The 18,540-nt window shown below is 48.9% G+C and overlaps 2 protein-coding genes across 2 annotated transcripts in view; both read left to right on the top strand.

Moving 5' to 3' along the window:
• The window catches only part of LOC138385647 (nuclear body protein SP140-like), a 70,182-nt gene extending 68,579 nt beyond the window's left edge, over positions 1-1,603 (top strand). Inside the window, exons 27-28 of the mRNA XM_069471947.1 lie at positions 171-314; positions 1,008-1,603. Of these exons, the coding sequence (XP_069328048.1) occupies positions 171-314; positions 1,008-1,106 (243 nt within the window). The 3' untranslated portion in view covers positions 1,107-1,603. The remainder of the gene's footprint in view (positions 1-170; positions 315-1,007) is intronic.
• A 15,707-nt stretch (positions 1,604-17,310) lies between these two features.
• LOC138385274 (nuclear autoantigen Sp-100-like) overlaps positions 17,311-18,540 on the top strand; it is a 68,140-nt gene continuing 66,910 nt past the window's right edge. The window contains exon 1 of the mRNA XM_069471429.1: positions 17,311-17,349. Coding sequence (XP_069327530.1) covers positions 17,318-17,349 — 32 coding nt within the window. The 5' untranslated portion in view covers positions 17,311-17,317. The remainder of the gene's footprint in view (positions 17,350-18,540) is intronic.

The raw sequence follows: 18,540 nt of genomic DNA, 5'->3' as shown, positions 1-18,540 counted from the left end.
CCGTGGCGTTACATGACTTGTAACGTTAAACGATCTTGATCCCGTGGGGGCAAGCGCGCAAGCTGCTGTTACCTTCACTGTGTTGTATGTCTGCTGGATTTTATGGGAACCCACACAGGTTAGACACTGAACGATGCTGGTAGCTCTCCTGTCGGTATTTTTGCCACCAGATTAGAGAGGCTTCTCGAGGTCTGAAGGAACCCATGTGGCTGGACAAAATCAAGAAAAGGCTGAATGAGCGGGGTTACGCCCAGGTGGAGGGGTTTGTGCAGGACATGCGCCTCATCTTCCAGAACCACAGGGCATCATACAAGGTAAGTGGCTCTTTCTGCTTTCATTTCACTTCCTTTCCATTGAGTTGCCCTCATTTTCTGATGCCTGGAAAGTCTTAGTTTCGCTCCTCCTGTAACAAGCTTGCACAAGCAAAGGTTCTGGGAATGGTCTTACCTTATACACTTCCACTATCTGAATTGTTATAAAGAACATAGATTACTTTTCTAACTCTCACTGAAACAAACAACAAAAGCCAACTAAATGACAGTCCCCAACTGGGATAATAATTTCACTTTTCTGTCTAGTTAATAAGAAATATTTGTATTTTTTTGTAGGAAAATGTTTGTAGGAAACAGAAGTTACTCTTAGCTGTGTGAGTTTTTAAGTCTAACCTGGGTAACGTAACTGGTGTTTAAGGCAAGAGTCCTAGTTAATATTGGTGTGTGTATTGTACATTTCAAAATTGTTTAGAGAGTATATTTCAAATATTCTCACCACAAAAAATGATAAGTATTAAGGTGATAGATATGTCAATTAGGTTTGATTTAATTTTTCCACATAGTATTTATAAATCACAGCATCACTTTGTGCCCCCAAATACATGCCATTATAAATTATCAATTTACAGTATTTTTTTTTAAAAAAGACAAGAGTCCTGATCACTTTCAATTGCAAGGTGTTGAATGACCCTAGGAATGAGCATCATTATTTTTGTCTTTATTATTTTTTTCCAGTACAACAATTTTGGCCAAATGGGACTTAGACTGGAGGCTGAATTTGAGAAGAATTTTAAGGAAGTGTTTGCTATTCAGGAAACAAATGAGAACAGTTGACTTGTGCAGTGGACGCTGAAAAAGTTCAGGAAATGGTACCCCAAAGTATGCTGCTGATCACTTCAAACTGAGGGCATCTGGGGAACAGCAAACGCAGCGAGGGGCTTGCTCTTAGCGCCCCTTATCTGCCCAAAGACGATCCTCCAAAAGGAACTCGGTTGTCATGAATTCCCTCCCTGGGGATCTCATCAACCAGGGAAGATTACTCGGGTCACAAGGACGGCGATTGGAGGTGACACAAGCCCAGACCACATCTCACCTCTTCTCCCGAGGGCTGCTCCAGACAGCGTTTACATCCTGCAAGCCCTCACGCTCACAGCACAAGACCACCTGTAACTGTTACACCGTCCCTTCCCTCACCCGCCCACAACTGCTGCTGCCACCCTCCCCCCGGGGCCCCAAGTCTCCATTCTTTAAAGTCAAGTCATCTGACTCTTCTTGGAGTCTCGTGTTTTGTGGGACTCTGATGTGTACATATATCATTAAACGTTTCTTGTTCCCCAGTTAATCTGTGTTATGTCAATTTAATTCATAGCCCAGCCGAGGGAGCGAGAAGGGGAGAGGGAAGGCGTTTTTGGCTCCCCTGCCATGCCGTTGGTGTCCTGGCACAATCTCCTTTTCTGGCCAGCTCTTTTCCCACAGCTGCTTGAGTGTTGGCTGCTCCTCAGAGCACTGCCCGGGGACAAATGGAGCCTGCCTCACCTGGACGTTACGCTCTCCTGGCCTGGGGGCCAGGCCCCTGCCTCGAGGCAGAAGCAAGGATGTCACGTGATGCTACTCTGTGCTCCCCATGAGTCAGGCTGGGGCTAGTCTCTGGCTGTGACCACATCCTGGCTTAGCTTTGCCCACGTGATGCTGCTTCCTGCACTCCCTTCTCTTGAGAGAACTCTCAACAGTAAATTACTCCCTTGAGAGACTTCATCTCTGGCAAATGCTTCTGGGGAACCCAATCTAGGATAATGGGCCTAAGAGGGGAGTTCTAAGTATGGGATTCCAGAGCTGGATCACTGTCTAGCCAAATGGTGATGGATGGAATACTGATAGTCCCGGGGGTGCTAAAACCATGCACTTGCCCAAACTTTCACCTGTAGTAAACTGGAAGAGCTCTAGGTGAAGAGGTACGCTAGCAATTGTCTGGCATTTAAAATGGGAGAAGTAGTAACTATGAGAACTAAGGTTGTTAACTATTGCTAAGTGCCACTAATGTGTTGAAAAGAGTAAATGACAGGCTTAGATCTATTTATTAATCACCAACCTCAAGCAAAGAGACACTCATACCTGCAACTGGAAGGCAGACAGCAAGGAAGGCCTGGCACAGGCTCTAATCTTAAGAATGGCAGAACTTCAGGGAAGACTGAATCCTAAGCTCAGGATGGTCTCTTATGCTAAAGTCAGGGCCTTAGTATTCAGCATGTGGCTATCTAGGTAGAGACACATGAGAACCTTGAGCTCCAGATACCCCTAGAACCCACTGGGCTTGCAGAAAAGTTCCCTTTCCCCTTGTTGTAAGAGAGAGCTACGAACACTGCCCCAACCCCCACCCCCATTTTGCTCGAGTGAAGACTGTGCAGAGGCCTCTCAGCATAACTGGCTGGGCAAGCCCTGGGCAGGGCTGCAAGGTGAAGACAGGCTGCCTGTTGCCACGGAGCCGGAGCCGGGAGCCGGAGCCGCAGGGCAGGCCTGGCCAGTGTGTGTCAGCAGGAGCTGGAATATTGCATCTGGGGCAGATCCTGGATCAAGAACATAAAACAGGCCGGGCGCGGTGGCTCACGCCTGTAATCCTAGCACTCTGGGAGGCCGAGGTGGGCGGATCGTTTGAGCTCAGGAGTTCGAGACCAGCCTGAGCAAGAGCGAGACCCCATCTCTACTAAAAATAGAAAGAAATTATATGGACAGCTAAAAATATATAGAGAAAAAATTAGCCGGGCATGGTGGTGCATGCCTGTAGTCCCAGCTACGCGGGAGGCTGAGACAGGAGGATCCCTTGAGCTCAGGAGTTTGAGGTTGCTGTGAGCTAGGCTGACGCCACGGCACTCACTCTAGCCTGGGCAACAGAGTGAGACTCTGTCTCAAAAAAAAAAAAGAACATAAAACATAAAACTGGATAAGGGAGAATTGTCAGTATGGGACACTTTTCTCTGCCACAGCATTTAATTAGCTTGGCAAGGGCTAATATGCTCCTGGGTGGCGCACAGAGGCTGAGTATAAAATGAAGTGAAAGCAGAGTTACCAGAACTACAGCGGCAGACTCTGGGCAAAGGGGTGCAGAGGATGGAGAAGTTGGCATGCTAGAATGGCTCTAGTCCCTACACCTGGGAAGTGCATCCTTGAGAGGGCACAGACACAGTAACTGAAGGTGAGAAGGAACGCACTGCTGAGGGCACAGGCATCCTTAAGAAGCTCAGCCACGGCTGTCCTCTGCAATTTGGAATCATGGTAGGAATATTTTACGGAACTGGGTTCCCTAGTAGCAATGGCAATGACAGAATTCCAGATGAACAGTGGCCAGGTGGCAGCATTTAATTGTTAGAGCAAGAGAAAGTAATTTCCGTAAGGGGCAGCAAGGGTAGAAAGACAGCCGGGGGCCTGGCCAGTAGGTGTCTATGGAGATGGCTAGCAGGGTGGGGGGCTCCTGCAGGTCACACAGGTGGGCAGCCAGCAAGGATCTCCCTATTAAAAGAGATTAAAAGTAGGCTGGGTGCGGTGGCTCACGCCTGTAATCCTAGCACTCTGGGAGGCCGAGGCGGGAGGATCGCTTGAGGTCAGGAGTTCGAGACCAGCCTGAGCAAGAGCGAGACCCCGTCTCTACTAAAAAATAGAAAGAAATTATATGGACAGTTAAAAATATATATAGAAAAAATTAGCCGGGCATGGTGGTGCATGCCTGTAGTCCCAGCTACTCGGGAGGCTAAGGCAGGAGGATTGCTTGAGCCCAGGAGTTTGAGGTTGCTGTGAGCTAGGCTGATGCCATGGCACTCTAGCCCAGGCAACAGAGTGAGACTCTGTCTCAAAAAAAAAAAAAAAAAAAAAGAGAGAGAGAGATTAAAAGTAGAAGAGAAGACGGCTATCAGCTACCTCAGTGAAAAGTCTAGATCACTTGCCCAGTTCCTTCACCTATACCGTACCAATGACTGTCTTAGGAAAGACCAAGCAGAAGGCCCTAAAATTGAAGTTTCTAGTGGTGAAAATGGTTATGACAAAAGCAACATCATATTCCTGGCGAATGGCAGAGATTAGTGCCACCTGCAAAGACTTGAAGGAGGCAGGGGCTGTTGTCTCCGTTACACCTCCGTTTTGATTCGGCTTTTGCCCTGTGCAAAAGCCAGGTGGTTCATACTGCTGGATGACTGATAGAAACTTAGCCAAGGAGTAGCCCCGATTGCAGTTGTCATGCCAGAATTGGTAATTTTATGAGAGCAGATTAGCACAGCCTCTGGTAAGAGACATGCAACTATTAGTATGGAAAATGTATTTTTAAAATATCTAGCAGGGGTGGGACTGCAAACTAGCACAACCTCTGTGGAAAGCAATATAGAGATACCTCAAAGAGCTACAAGTAGAACTACCATTTGATCCAGCAATCCCATTACTGGGCATCTACCCAAAAGAACAAAAGACATTCTATAAAAAAAAAAAAATCTGCACTAGAATGTTTATAGCAGCACAATTCACAATTGCAAAGATGTGGAATCAACCCAAGTGCCCATCAATACATGAGTGGATTAATCAAATGTGGTATATGTATACCATGGAGTACTACTCAGCCACAAAAAACAATGGTGATATAGCACCTCTTATATTATCTTGGACAGAGCTGGAGCCCATTCTACTAAGTGAAGTATCCCAAGAATGGAAAAACAAGCACCACATGTACTCACCATCAAATTAGTATTCACTATTCAACACTTGAGTGCACATATAGTAATAACATTCATAGGGTGTCGGTGGGTGGGAGGGGGAGAAGGGGATGGGTATATACACACCTAATGGGTGTGGTGCGCACTGTCTGGGGGATGGACACACTTGAAGTTCTGACTTGGGTGGGGCAAGGGCAATATACATAACCTAAACATTTGTACCCCCATAATATGCTGAAATAAAAAAAAAATCTAAAAAAAACAAAAATTAATCAATAAAATTCACCATATTGACAAACTAAAAAAAAAAAAAATCCCGCAGGAAGTAGGATAAGAAGCAGTTCACATTTGCATGGATCGGACAACAGTATGGTCTTGCCCCAGGACAAGGTGAATTCTGCTGTCTTTACAATATAGCCCTCTGGACACTCTGCAATATATTACATTGGTCCACTATGCGGATGACAGTATGTTTATGGGCCTGATAAGCAAAAAGTGTTGAGCATTCTGAATAACTTGTTAAGTCACAGGCACTGCACTTAGTTTACCAGTTTTTTGTTTTTTAATGCCACACAACATTTCGCTCAAGAGTCCAACTCCCCCAAAGAGTGCCAGGCTGGCCTGGCTTGCTCGAGGGCCAGTATCTTGTTTAACAGTCCCCCTACTCCTGCACCCAAAGGGAGAGGTTGTTCACCCAAAGGACTCAGGCGATGTTCGAAAAGGGGACGGATGAGGCTGAACAGGCAAAGGAAACGTGGCTGACGGACAGAACCCACTGGGGGACTGGCAGAGGTGGACCGCTGCTGTCTAACGGCAGAAACGGGTCATTCCAGGCCAGTCAGAGGGGCCACAGAGCCTCGGGGCCGAGTTCCTTGAGTCTACTGGAGCAGGGTGACTGTACCCCGTTGCCCTGTGCTGCAGAGGCAAAGGCTGAGTTGGTCATGGCTCCAGAAGGGAAGGCGTCCACCCCACCCCCTGGTCAGCCAAGAACAAGGACAGGGCCTGAGCCTGTCATCAGCTCAATCCAGTTTACCTGGACTCAGAGACACGAGGGGTGTTTGCTGCAATGCTGGGAGCCCAGCTGGGCTCTTACCCCGGAGGAGTGCACCAGTGCCCTGGGAGCTGCCGGAGCCCCTGGTGCCGGGAAGGAGAGGAGACCCCGGGAGGCTTCACAGGGCCTGGATCGGACCGTGGAACTGAACTTGCTGCCATTGTGTTTCCTATTAGGCCAAACTCTCATGTATACCCAGCTGGGTGCCATTTATTCCCTAAATGCTCAGGGGAGTCAGAGCAGGAAGGAGGCAGAGTGATGGCTGGAGCCTGAATCCCTTGTAAAGAGACTGCTGCTTAAATGAGTCCCTGGAACAAAAACCACATTTGATACTGTCACTCAATCTTCTGTAACAGAGACAGAAAATACTCTTAAGCCTTAGGCTTCTTGGCAAGAACTTACATGTCTCGGCCGGGCGCGGTGGCTCACGCCTGTAATCCTAGCTCTCTGGGAGGCCGAGGTGGGCGGATTGTTTGAGCTCAGGAGTTCGAGACCAGCCTGAGCAAGAGCGAGACCCCATCTCTACTAAAAATAGAAAGAAATTATATGGACAGCTAAAAATATATATATAGAAAAAATTAGCCGGGCATGGTGGTGCATGCCTGTAGTCCCAGCTACTCGGGAGGCTGAGACAGGAGGATCGCTTGAGCCCAGGAGTTTGAGGTTGCTGTGAGCTAGGCTGACGCCACGGCACTCACTCTAGCCTGGGCAACAGAGTGAGACTCTGTCTCAAAAAAAAAAAAAAAAAAAAAAAAAAAAAAAAAGAACTTACATGTCTCATCTGTATAGATGGTTTGTAAATATTTACTTCAACTGTAAATATTTGTAAATATTTTACTCCAAATTCTAGAATAATGCCTGTCTTATCCCCAAACATATTATTTGCTTTGTTTACTGCCACAAGTCCACTCCTTTGAAAACTAAAGTACAAAGTATGGATAGCTCTGAGTTGTGTATCCCCTAACAAAGGTGTCCTTTCTGTCTGATGCTACTGTGCAGTGCCACCTCTTCCCTAGTGTGGGCCGGCGTTCGGGGGGCTCCCTCTGGAACCACTGGTATCCGCAGGACCCGGGCTGGGTGTGGGAGTAGGCACAGCTGCTTTGCTGCTTAGCAATGAGGACCAGGGAGCTCTGTTTCTAATATTCAGGAGGAATTTCCTAACCAACTGTCCTTGGAGATAATAGCTGGAAACTGTGAACAATATTAAGCAAACAAACAAACAAACAAACAAAAAAAAAAACAACTTCCCCAAACCTCTGTGAAGTAAAGGAAAGCCAACTTTGTCCAGAAGTCAAAACTCAGAGATTGACTTTCTGTTTATTATTGCTTGGCCCGGAGAGCAGCCACCGTCTTGCCGGGGTGGGGGCCCAAAACTCCGATGGAAAGCCCACCTTCTTTCTGGTTGGCAGAGCCAGGAGGAGAAGCCCAGAGCAGCCAGGATTTCTGACAGTGATGGGAAAACCCCAGAAGGCACAAAGTCTTAGAAAATAACCCAAATTCTGTGTATGAACCCTTCTGATGTCTGTGACTAACGCCTGGGGCAAACTGAAATCACTCTGAGCTGAGGGCTGAGTTTTGCCCACTTCAGACAAGTCAGAGCATGCAGTTTGAGCCTGTGTGAATCGCTTGCTCCAACAAAAGCTCTTCCTGTTTTGATTCAAGTGAAACTTGTGTGCAGTTAGCTGCCAGTGCTGTGACTGTAGATGCAGTCTGGACACAGGGTGCTGTAGAACAATGTAATAATCAGGTGCCTTTCCACCTTCTGCTAACACTTCTTTTTTTTTTTTTTTTCAGAGATGGGGTCTTGCTATGTTGCCCAGGCTGGTCTTGGACTACTGGCCTCAAGCAATCCTCCCAACTCGGCCTCCCAAAGTTCTGGGATTACACGCATGAGCCAACATACACAACCTCTGCTAACATTTCTGTTCAGATCCTCTGGTCTGAAGTTTTTCATCTAACATGGAACTACCTGTTCCTACATGGCATTGAAATTGCGGTGTTTTTTTTGGAGCAGGGCTGTGGTCTGTCACTCAGGCTAGATTGTAGTAGTGCCATCATAGCTCACCGCAAACTCCAAGTCCTGGGCTCAAGCAATCCTTCTGCCTTAGCCTCCTGATTAGCTGGGACTGCAGGCATGCGCCACCATGCCTGGCTAATTTTTTGTATTCTATGTAGAAACAGGGTCTTGCTATATCGCTCAGGCTGGTTTCAAATTCCTGACCTAAAGTGATCCTCCTGCCTCAGCCTCCCTTAAGTGCTAGGATTATAGGCATAAGCCACTGTGCCCAGTCAAAACTGGGGTTTTTCGCTCCTGAAATCTTCGTTCAAGTTTTGCCCTGAACCCCATGGTGTGTGGGACTGAGAGAGTTTACACTGGCTCATACAAAGGTGGTGCATTCTAGAGTCTTGTAGTGGTAAAACCACCCCCCAATATTTTAGCTAGAAAGTAGCACGTGGATTGTTCAGAGAAGGGGGTGGATGATTCCTCTGCTGAGACACTTGTCTTACATCTATAATTGCATCCTGCCAGAGCTGATGGGAAGGTGGGTAGGACCACTTTCCATCCCCTGCCCCCCATTCCCCAGAGTGCTTGTCCGCAGTTGCCTGAGTCTGGGTGGGGAGCAGGAGGCAGGACCTCAGCCCAGATATCCCAGGAGTACAAGTCTTGGTCATGTAATGATGTGGCTGCAGCTTCTGCCTCTTTCTGGCATCTGTGACCACTTCTCTGGGTCTCTGAGAGTGGGACTGAGCCTGTGGCTGGTGCACCCTGCAGGCCGGTGGACATGTCTGTTCTTAGAAGCTTTTGCAAAGTCTTGTGTCACTGCATGTCGCCTGGAGTGCTGTACAGGAGCCAGCTGGTGGTTTTTGCTTTGTGCTTATTCAGGAAATACAATAAATATCTTCTGTGTTTCTGCATTGTACCATTGTCTGAATGATAAGTGGTAAATCCAGATGCCCCAGTATGGAAGGACTCAATTTCCAGTACTTGGTTCTTGCAGGCACAGCCCCGGGATAACATTATCGTCATCACAGTTCAGCCCGGAATCCAAGCTGTGGGACAAATGTGAGCCCCTCACTTAGCCCAGCTCCACATTCAATGGGCTCAACATCCCTAGAATTATTCCAGGGAGAGGTGCCATGGGCCATAGAGGACATTCCCCATTAGTGCAGAAAGCTCTCCATTCTTTCTGGAAGGGAGGGTGTCAGCTACTCGTCTGGGTCCCCTGGCCATTCTCAACTGGTTAGTAGCTGCCGAAATGGCATCTATCTCAGGGACCTTCCCTTTTATTTCCTTTATGTCCCCAAGAAAATGGATCAGTATCAAATTAGATGGGTGAGTTTTCAACTTCAATGTCATTGTTTTGAGAACCAGCATAACCACTCCAGTACATGGACCAGAAAGCCATTGTACGTGGAGTCCCTGAAGGGCATCTGCTCATGAAAAATTGCCCCACCTGGCACTTGTACAGCCCACCCACACCTAAGAGCCTCACCCCTAGGTGAAACACACGATGCCGAGCAAAGGCCACTCTGATGTGTTCCCAGGGACACTTCCTGACCTGGCCAGGCCCAGGTGGTCCTCCAGTGCTGGTGGGCTGGGCCCCTTTAGGACGCCAACCTGATTCATGGGCACAGCATTTGTACCAGCAAGAAACAGGCGCACCAGGCTGAGGAAATGTACAGGGCTGTTGTGCCAGCTTCAGAGCTTCTTGGCCCTGGGGAGAGATCATTAGTCTTTGTTTTGGATTTCCCCAGACCAGAGCTGTTACGGTTAAGTCTGAGAAAACCCACCTCATTCTCTACGCAGGAGTTTTCATGTACAGGTGCTCTGGGAAAGCCCCCGTGTTCTGGCTCAGCTCTTTCCCACCCACATTTTCCACTCTTGTGGGCAAGACAGGCTCCATCCTTTCCCTGCATAACAACTTCAGACAATGGTCAGCGTGTGTGCATCCGCCCTTGCTAGAGATATACTTGGGACGCCAAGTCCACAGTGCAGGGACCGTGGCACTAATCCTCTTCTCATGGTTGGGTTTCTGTAATGACAACCCATTTCCTGTCTCATACCTACTAAATCTTTATGGAGCTACACTGTCCTCCCCCACCATTTCTATGTTCTGTAGAACAACACTGAGGTCTCTGGCATGAACGCTCCACTGGACAGAAGCACCCACTTACAAGCCAAAAGAAGCAGAAGGCCGCTGCCCAAGGGGCTCCTTCCATGTGCTGGGTGGAGGCCACCAGGTCCTCTCCTCTGCCACATGCGCATCACCTGGCAGTCCTAAGATCCAGGATGGTCTAGGTCTTCAGGATTAGTAACAGACCCATGGAGGGATTTGCAGAAATAATAAGAGTAAGGACTCCATAAAAGGCTTCATTGTTCATTCCAGCAATTGAGGGTCCCAGCTGCCGCCTTCTCTGGTCCATCCCCAGCCACCCTGTCTTCCTCTCCTTCTGGTGGTGGCCAGCCCGGCACAGCCGACACTCTGAGAGCAGCAGGGGGACTCCAGACCGACCACAACCTGGAAGAAACATCCTCCCCCTTTCCGAGGGCGGGTCTGACCCCTGCAGCCTTAGATCCATCTGGGGCACGTCCAGGCGGTGCTGCCTGGCTTTCTTCCCCTAGTGAGGCAGGAAGTGCTGGGGGACGCACTCATGAACACGGGAGGGTACCACCAGCAGTTCCCGGAATATTAAAAATGATGAACTCTGCAAAAGGCAGCTCTTTTTCAGGCAGGCAGTCGGGGCTCCAAGTGAAGCTAAGACTCTCAGTTCCAAGTCCTTCTGGCCCGGAGGCCCCCTAATGGTAATGCAAGTTGAAGGCCACCCCAGGGAGACTGGGCAGGGCTGGGCGGTGCAGGGGCGGGCTGGGGCAGTGCCAAAGTTGTCAGCATGAAACAAACCTCTTTGAAGTCTTTTGTCTTCTTTTAAAATGTCATTCTGTGTCATCCATTTCTGAAGCTTGTTTGCTATTTTTGAAGGCTTTAAATTACTCACCATGGAGTAAAATCCAGGACCTCAGGATTATCCTTCAGGGCCTCAGGGTGAGCAGGTTTGAGGGCTTTATCCTCTGGGGAGGTGGGGAAGGCAGGGCCACCTGGGGGCTCCTGGGCAGGATGAAGCTGTGTGGGAATACGCCAGGCTCGGAGAAGTTTCAACAGAGACTTCTGTCTAGGTGACAAGCCTGTTTATGATCATGAACTGCCAAATACAGAAATTTTCTCAGAACTCAATCCTTAAATTGGTTCCAGTTTATTTAGAAGTAAATAATGGTGCTTCTTGAAATTTCAAAGTGTTTGTACAACAGAGGTAAAGGGCGGCGGGGGGCGGGGGGGGGGGGATGCGGGGGGGGGGCGGGGAAGGTCAATGGACTGTTTTACCAGTTGTCCTTCTGAAACTCCCACACTTTTTGGGAATTAAAACTTGAATTCCACCCCCAGGTCAGTGATCAAAGGGGCAGAAAAATGTTCTTTGCTGTTTGTTCTTTATTATCTTTAAACAGGATTGTCCACATAAGGACAAGGACCACAAGGTCATAGTCACAGGAGACAAGGTCACCATCACCCAAGAACCCAGACCCAAAACCAAAAACACCAATTATAGTTAAGCAACAATAGCCCGAAGTGACACTGGTCAAGCAGGCCTGAGTCCCACTGCTGAAAACCCCCTCTTAAAAAGCCCCATGTTTCTGCTTAAAGTGAGGATGGTAGTCTTTGAGACTCTAGTTCACTAGTCTCCTCATTTGCTGCCAAATTAATAAACTTCTTTTTCTTTTTCCTCAAACCACTGGTCCTCATTCTTCATTCTCATTGATTTGACCTCAGGGACAAGTAGTGAACTTTTGCTTGCATTTTTTTTTTAAGTAATCATGTGAATACTTTTTAATAAAACTGAAGACATTTGGGAGAGATACTTAGAATCCAAATGAGAGAAATTTCCTTAAAAAAATTTAATATTTAAAAAGTTCTATAACAAAAGGTAACACATATTTTAAAAAGCGGATTTCATGTACAAAGTACTAATATGAAATTTATTTTTGCTTGAGACCAAACCTTAATATTCTGTGAAATATGTCAATTGCAGACCCATTTATTTTACATTCTATTAATGTGAATCTTCATTGGAGACACGAATAACAGTAATGAACAAACAGAACAATGGGCAAAAATGTCCAAGCGATGCAGGTGCACGGCACAGGGTCACCAGGGACATCAGCACATGTTTCACTTGAACATCAGGGGTCTGCACTCTTCCCACAAATTGGACCATATCTGATTATTTATTATAAGACAACACTATACCTAGATTTTTTTTCTCAGTCTCTGTAACATAGGAATAGGGTTTTCTTATCCATTAAATAGTCTCCAACATATTTTTGCATTAAATCAAACAAGCTGACACCAGAAAGCAATTGTTGCCTTCTACCATGAGTGACATGGACACTTTTTAATGCTATAATTGCATGCTTATATAGGCTGATAGTTTCTCTTTTGTTTCTATATTACCTATATTAATGTTCCTTTCTTTATTTTTTATTTTATTTTTTTTATTTTTTTTTGAGACAGAGTCTCGCTCTGTTGCCCCGGCTAGAGTGAGTGCCATGGCGTCAGCCTAGCTCACAGCAACCTCAAACGCCTGGGCTCAAGCGATCCTACTGCCTCAGCCTCCCGAGTAGCTGGGACTACAGGCATGCACCACCATGCCCGACTAATTTTTTTTTTCTATATATATTTTTAGTTGTCCATGTAATTTCTTTCTATTTTTAGTAGAGACGGAGTCTCGCTCTTGCTCAGGTTGGTCTCGAACTCCTGACCTTGAGTGATCCACCCGCTTCGGCCTCCCAGAGTGCTAGGATTACAGGCGTGAGCCACCGCACCCGGCCAATGTTCCTTTCTTTAAAATAAATTGTGCCCAGCTAGGGGAAGGATGGGAATGAACATGCTTAGATCCTTCTTTACAAAGAAACAAACAGAATCTGAATTATCCTTTAAAAAGTGACACACACCTTTCTTATAATTAGTCTTCTAATATGCATTTTAAAATAATGTAAATATAACACATTTCTTTTAACAAAGCTTGGCCTCCTGGGCTTCCGGCTTGCAGAGCAACGTTTTGCAGAGGGGACTTCCTGAGCGGCAGCTGCTGTGAGGACGGTGGTGTCACTCACTGGCTCTAGTCTCCCGTGGAAACCCACCGGATGGGGAGGCGCAGGATCAAACGTAAGCCAGAAGCTTCTTGCTGTCTTCGAGCTGCTTGTCCACTGCCAGAGACAGGGCCTGGAGGAACCCGCCCGTGGTGGCGGTGGGGACCTGGACCTACAGCACCTGAGCCAGGAAAGGAGCTTCCTCGGACCCGGCCGCAGAGGCCCCGCCTCTTCCTTGAAGTTTCACTCGGAAGGAGGCCCAATTTTGACACGTTCTTTTCAACGAAGCCGATCATCTCCAGCTCTCGGAGGGTCAGCAGCTGCTGGCGAGGGGATATGATCTGACACTGCATCAGTTCTTCCAAACAAGAGCGGTAGATTTTGAAGTCGCATTTGGACAGCTGCTATCTAGAGACAAGAAACATTTTCGGTTTCTGTTTCCCCAAACAGACGTCGGAGCCCAGCTCTAAGGAGACTGTAATACCGACCATGGCCACGAGAGAGCAGTGTGGACCTGGCCAGAACTAAGCCGGGGAGGGAAGCCGGTACTGGGCACCGGTGACAGGGACACTGGGCTGCTAAAATGAGAGATGGAATCACAGCCCCTGCCTTGCCTTGTGTGCACACAGTGTGTCTGTGGCCGCCCTCAGTGGCTGTGCTGGTCAAGGGAAAGATACATGAGCTGGTGTCAGTGAGCTTTGGGAGTCTGTGTCAGAGTACAGGCAATATGGGCCCTTTTCCTATTGTGCACAAAATAGGGGCTTAAACTGAAGGACTACGGGTGATCTTGCAGACTGTAGGTGGGGACCAGGATGTGGCCCTGGGCCAGCCTCCTCCCTCCTCGTGATGCACAAGGACTGTGGCTTCCTCAGGGGTGTTTCTCATGGATGCTCCCTGGACCTTCACCCGGTGCCCAGATGGACTTCCTGTGCTCCCCTTTCCTTCCCCACTCCCCACAAGCCCTCACCCTTTAGCCTCTTCCTCCTCTGCCATGACAGCTCTTCCCATTCATCCCCTTTTCCAGGATTCGCTCCCTTCCAACAGAAATAACCACATTTGCACCCCCAACAATCCCTCTGGCATCCTCCAAACCTGCAGCCTCAGGTGGCCAAAGCCTCCACCACCTTAGCTCTGCCAAGCAGAGGACCAGGAGAGGGAGGCAAGGCTTGGGCTCGGTGTCACCCCAGGCCCTAAGAGCTGAAATATTGCCACCAATGCCCGCTGAGCCCAGGGGATAATTGCACCATGATTATGCAATTACAGGGGGATATGACCCCAGCCTCTGCCCATCTGGGGCACAGGTAGGACAGAACCTGAGGAGACAGACATATACCCATATGCTTGAACCCTGTAGGGTGTGAGAGGACCCCAAATTGCAACCCTTTTTCATATCTGAGTTCCAAACCAACTGAGAGGTAGGCAAAAAGGGGAGACAGATGGGGATCAAAATACCACTTTGATTCTGACAAAAGCTGCAGGGGAGAGTACGGCTTAGATGTGTCACAATAAAAGCATCACTAAAACTGAAACCTAGAATTGGGTTTATCCACATGGCCTCAGGCTGCTCCAACCAACCACCCCTCACCCCACCCCCACGAAGGCCCCTGTCCCTGTGCTCCTGAGCTGGGAGGAGCCAGCAGGGCCCTGGTCCCTGCAGACAGGATGACTCCAGGGAGACCCAACAAGGGGCAGACTCTCCCATTCCCCAAGGACCCCAGTCAGAGAAGTCTGCCACATGAGACAGGAGGGGACAGGCAGAGACCTGGCGTGTGGCCCTGACTGGTGTCCAGCTCCTAGGAGGAGACGCTGCAGCAGGACTGAGTGCTCCCCTGGAGGTCCCAGGCTCCTGCTCTTCACTCTCCATTTCTCCCCGCTGGAGGGTAGCCAGGTTCTCCACCCTCACACCCCAGTGGGTGCTGTTGCTGCGCCTGCGGCTGCCTCCTGCCTTGAACTCTCCTGTCCAGGATGCGGACTGCCTTAGTCATCTCGGGGATGCACCTCTGGTCCCCACAGGGTCCCTTCCTGGTTGGGGAATCACCCCCACTTCTGAAGTCTGAACTGAAACTGCTCTTGGGGAAGCTTACGACACCCGTCACCTTGCTGGGTCCTCTGCCTGTGTCCTTCCTCAATGACTGCTCTCCTGCTGCCCAGTTTTCCAGGCTCCAGTAACATGAGCTACTTCTGTGACAGCAGGAAGGTTCCCTGTTGCCACTGCTCCTTACGGCCTCTGAAAATGCCCCAGGAGCTGCATTATTTCCTTCCCATCAGTCCAGCAGGATTTTAGAGGTTCAGCCTGCTTCTTAATTTGATCCTGCCCTTTCCCAATCCCAGTGGGTCTGACAGTGTTGTCTGGATCAAAGAAACTTTGTTTTCTCCACAAAGAGCTGCAGATTCTTCATAAAGTGCCGTTGCTTTTGCAGAGTGGTGCGTGCTCAGCTTTCTCTAACCCCATCTGCATGAATGTCCCCTTCCCCACTGCCAGGGGCAGCACCGGCATGGGAGTGTCCACCCGAGAGGGTCAACGTGTGTGGATTTCCCCGCCCAGCCCGCTGCCCATTGGCCTGGAATTGCAGGTGTGACCTTAGCAGACCCTACGCAGACCCGGGGAAAAGCTGGCACATTTATGTCAGTGCTGGCTCAGCTGTGGCCTGCGCCTGCCTGCTGCCAAGAGACAGAGAGAAGAGAGAGAGGGGACGCCACGGCAGGCTGGTCTGGTCCGAGCCTGGCCTAGCTGGGGCCACTGTACCAAGGGGAGGCTGGGAGCAGAGGACAGCTGTGCCCAACAGAGGCTCAGCTCACCAGCTCCTCTGCCCACAGTGGGGAGTTGGGGGAGAGACACACACAGAGAGAGAGAGACCTAAGGGTGTACAGCACCTGGTAGGCACAGGGACCCTGCCCTCTGGAAAAGATGTCCTCATCAGTGTCCTGGATCTGTCCCAAGCAGACTGGTGCTCACTTGCTCCTTTGGGGAAAGAAAGAACAGAAGTGGAGCGAGGGTGGAATCCCCCTTCTCCCATATTTCCAAGTGTGACTGAGTAGTCACCCTTGTCCACAGCTGGAGGAGGTGGGATTCAGTGGGAGCCAGTGTGGAAAACATCCCCGGAGCACTGTGCCCCTCCGGCCCCTGAATCCTGCCCTGCTCCGCCCTCTGCTCACCTCGGGCCCTGGATTCTAACGCCCCTGGCTCCCCCCGGCCTCCCTGTCTTCACCTTTGCTGCTGTGCTGATGCGGAGCATCTCCTAGGTCACTGCTCACTCTGTGCGGAATGATGGATCCGAATCTGAGTGAACGATCTGCACAGACACAGCTCCGAGACAGACGTCACCCCCAGCCGGAGCCACCTGCCCTTTCCTTTCTAGATCACCTGGTTCCAACCTCCAGCTTCCTCCAATGAGAAGCGTTTGCCCTCTCAGGCTTCCAGTGACTTCTCTGAAGCTCAGGTGTCTCTTCTTCACCCTTGGTGCTGTAAAGCAGCCCCATAGTCAACAGGCCTTAAACCCTTGCACCTAAAATATTAACCATTGTCACCAACTTGGCACCAGCATCCTGCCCCAGCAGCACATCCTCCCCGGTGTCTAATGCCGGGCATTTCGGCTCTCTCCAGCCCTGTGTGCCAATGTGCAGACCTAACTCGGGCCAGTGCAGGCTCTCCCTCGGGCCTGAGAGCGATTTGACATTTCTGGCTTTCCCTCCAAGCTGCCCCCACCACCCCAGCCTTCTCAGCAGGGGGCAGAGGAAACATGGAGTTTACCCCCCACTCCCAGTAAACCGTGCTGCCCTCTGGAAGGCAGAAGTAGCTGAGTACAGTTTGGGTTCGAGTGGATGTTTTTCCTGTCCTTTGCACAAACAGGTGGGCTCCTGGGAGCTGGCCCTGCTCGTCCTGGGGTCCTCCTTCCCTGGTCCTCCAGGCCTTGCCCAGAGCCTCTTCCCATCCCTCTGCCACATTTCAGGAAGCTGAGAACCCTTTGGAGTGAAGGGGGAGAGACAGAGTGTCCACAGCACGTCATGAACTCGAGTAAATACTTTCACTTCTCTTTTCCCCATTTGGGCGGAGCCCTCTCTGGGTACATCAGCCTATTGGTCGCCTTTCTGCCCAGAGCCGGGGCAGTTACCCTGGACCCAGGCCAGGCAGAGTGGAGCGATTGAAGGCCGGGCTCTGAAGATGGCAGGCGGGGGCCGCAACCTGAGCACCAGGTGAGTCTTTATCTCCCCCCTTATCTCTGGCAATATTGTTGCTTTCGTGCCTTTAGTCCAGTTCCTGTCTAAAGCTTTATTTGAGTTTAGCTCTGCTTTGCAAAGACACAGGTATGCAATATATGGAAATCAAAGAGCATGGAATGAGAGCACTGGGTTTTTCAAACTGCAGCAGGACAGTTGTTGGTGTGAGTCCAAGTTGCCATAACACACATGACTTCCTGTTTGCAGCTGCTGCTCAGCTGGCCAGGGCTCTCCGAACATGGGAGTCTTTGAGGCAGGGATGTGTTACTTCTTCATGACCTTTGAATCCTCTCCTGTCGCTCTGCCTTCTTCTACTGTCACATAGGTGATGTCAAACAAGTACTTTGGCTTGGAGTCTAAGTTCTTCCTGCATTGACCTCGGTCAGAAGAAGGCAAAGGAAGAGAAAGGGCCAGGAGGGCAAAAGACTAGTGCAGGCTGCATATTTCTATTTTCACTTTAATTTCCTGTTTCCGGATGGCAGATACCTCTGCAAAGAAAAGGTATAGAAATCCTATCTTTTTTCTAGTAATGGGTTCAGAAAGAACACTACTTAATTTTTTAATTTAAACATTTTTAACACGAAAGAAACACATTAATACATGGTTGTTCATAAAGCTTCAAACAATGTAGAGATGCACAGAGAAAAACATCCTGTTCACCGCTCGCCCCCCAGCCCCAGTAGCTTCCCTTCCTGGTCTGCTCAAGAGTGTTGAGTTCAGCCTTCCTCATCTTCTTCTATGCATTTACCTGTATTCAGTGTGTTTTCGTAAATACAAAATTTGTGTTCCAGTCTTGTAATAAATGGGATTGTGTTACACATGCTGTTCTGCATTTTCACTTATCTTAATAGTGGAAATCTTAGACATCTTTTCACCTTAATACATGTAGACCTACCTCATTCTTTTTGACAGTGACATGCCATTCCAAAATTTTTTAACCCTTTCCCAATTGAAGGACATTTAGGTTGTTTCCAAGGGCTCATTTTTACCAACAAGCTATAATAACAGTGATTATCTATTTCTTTTTGGTGTTTCTTTTTTTGCATCTATACAAGTATTTAACTTGTGTCAAAACCTAAATAAGTGGAATTATTGAGGCAATGGGTGCTAATATTTTCTCGCTTATAAGATCCTGCCAAATTGCCTTTCTAAGTGGCTGAATCAATG

The sequence above is a fragment of the Eulemur rufifrons genome, chromosome 1 (assembly GCF_041146395.1).
Source record: "Eulemur rufifrons isolate Redbay chromosome 1, OSU_ERuf_1, whole genome shotgun sequence".
Classification (NCBI taxonomy): Eukaryota; Metazoa; Chordata; class Mammalia; order Primates; family Lemuridae; genus Eulemur; species Eulemur rufifrons.
This window is presented reverse-complemented; position numbering and strand designations above follow the sequence as displayed.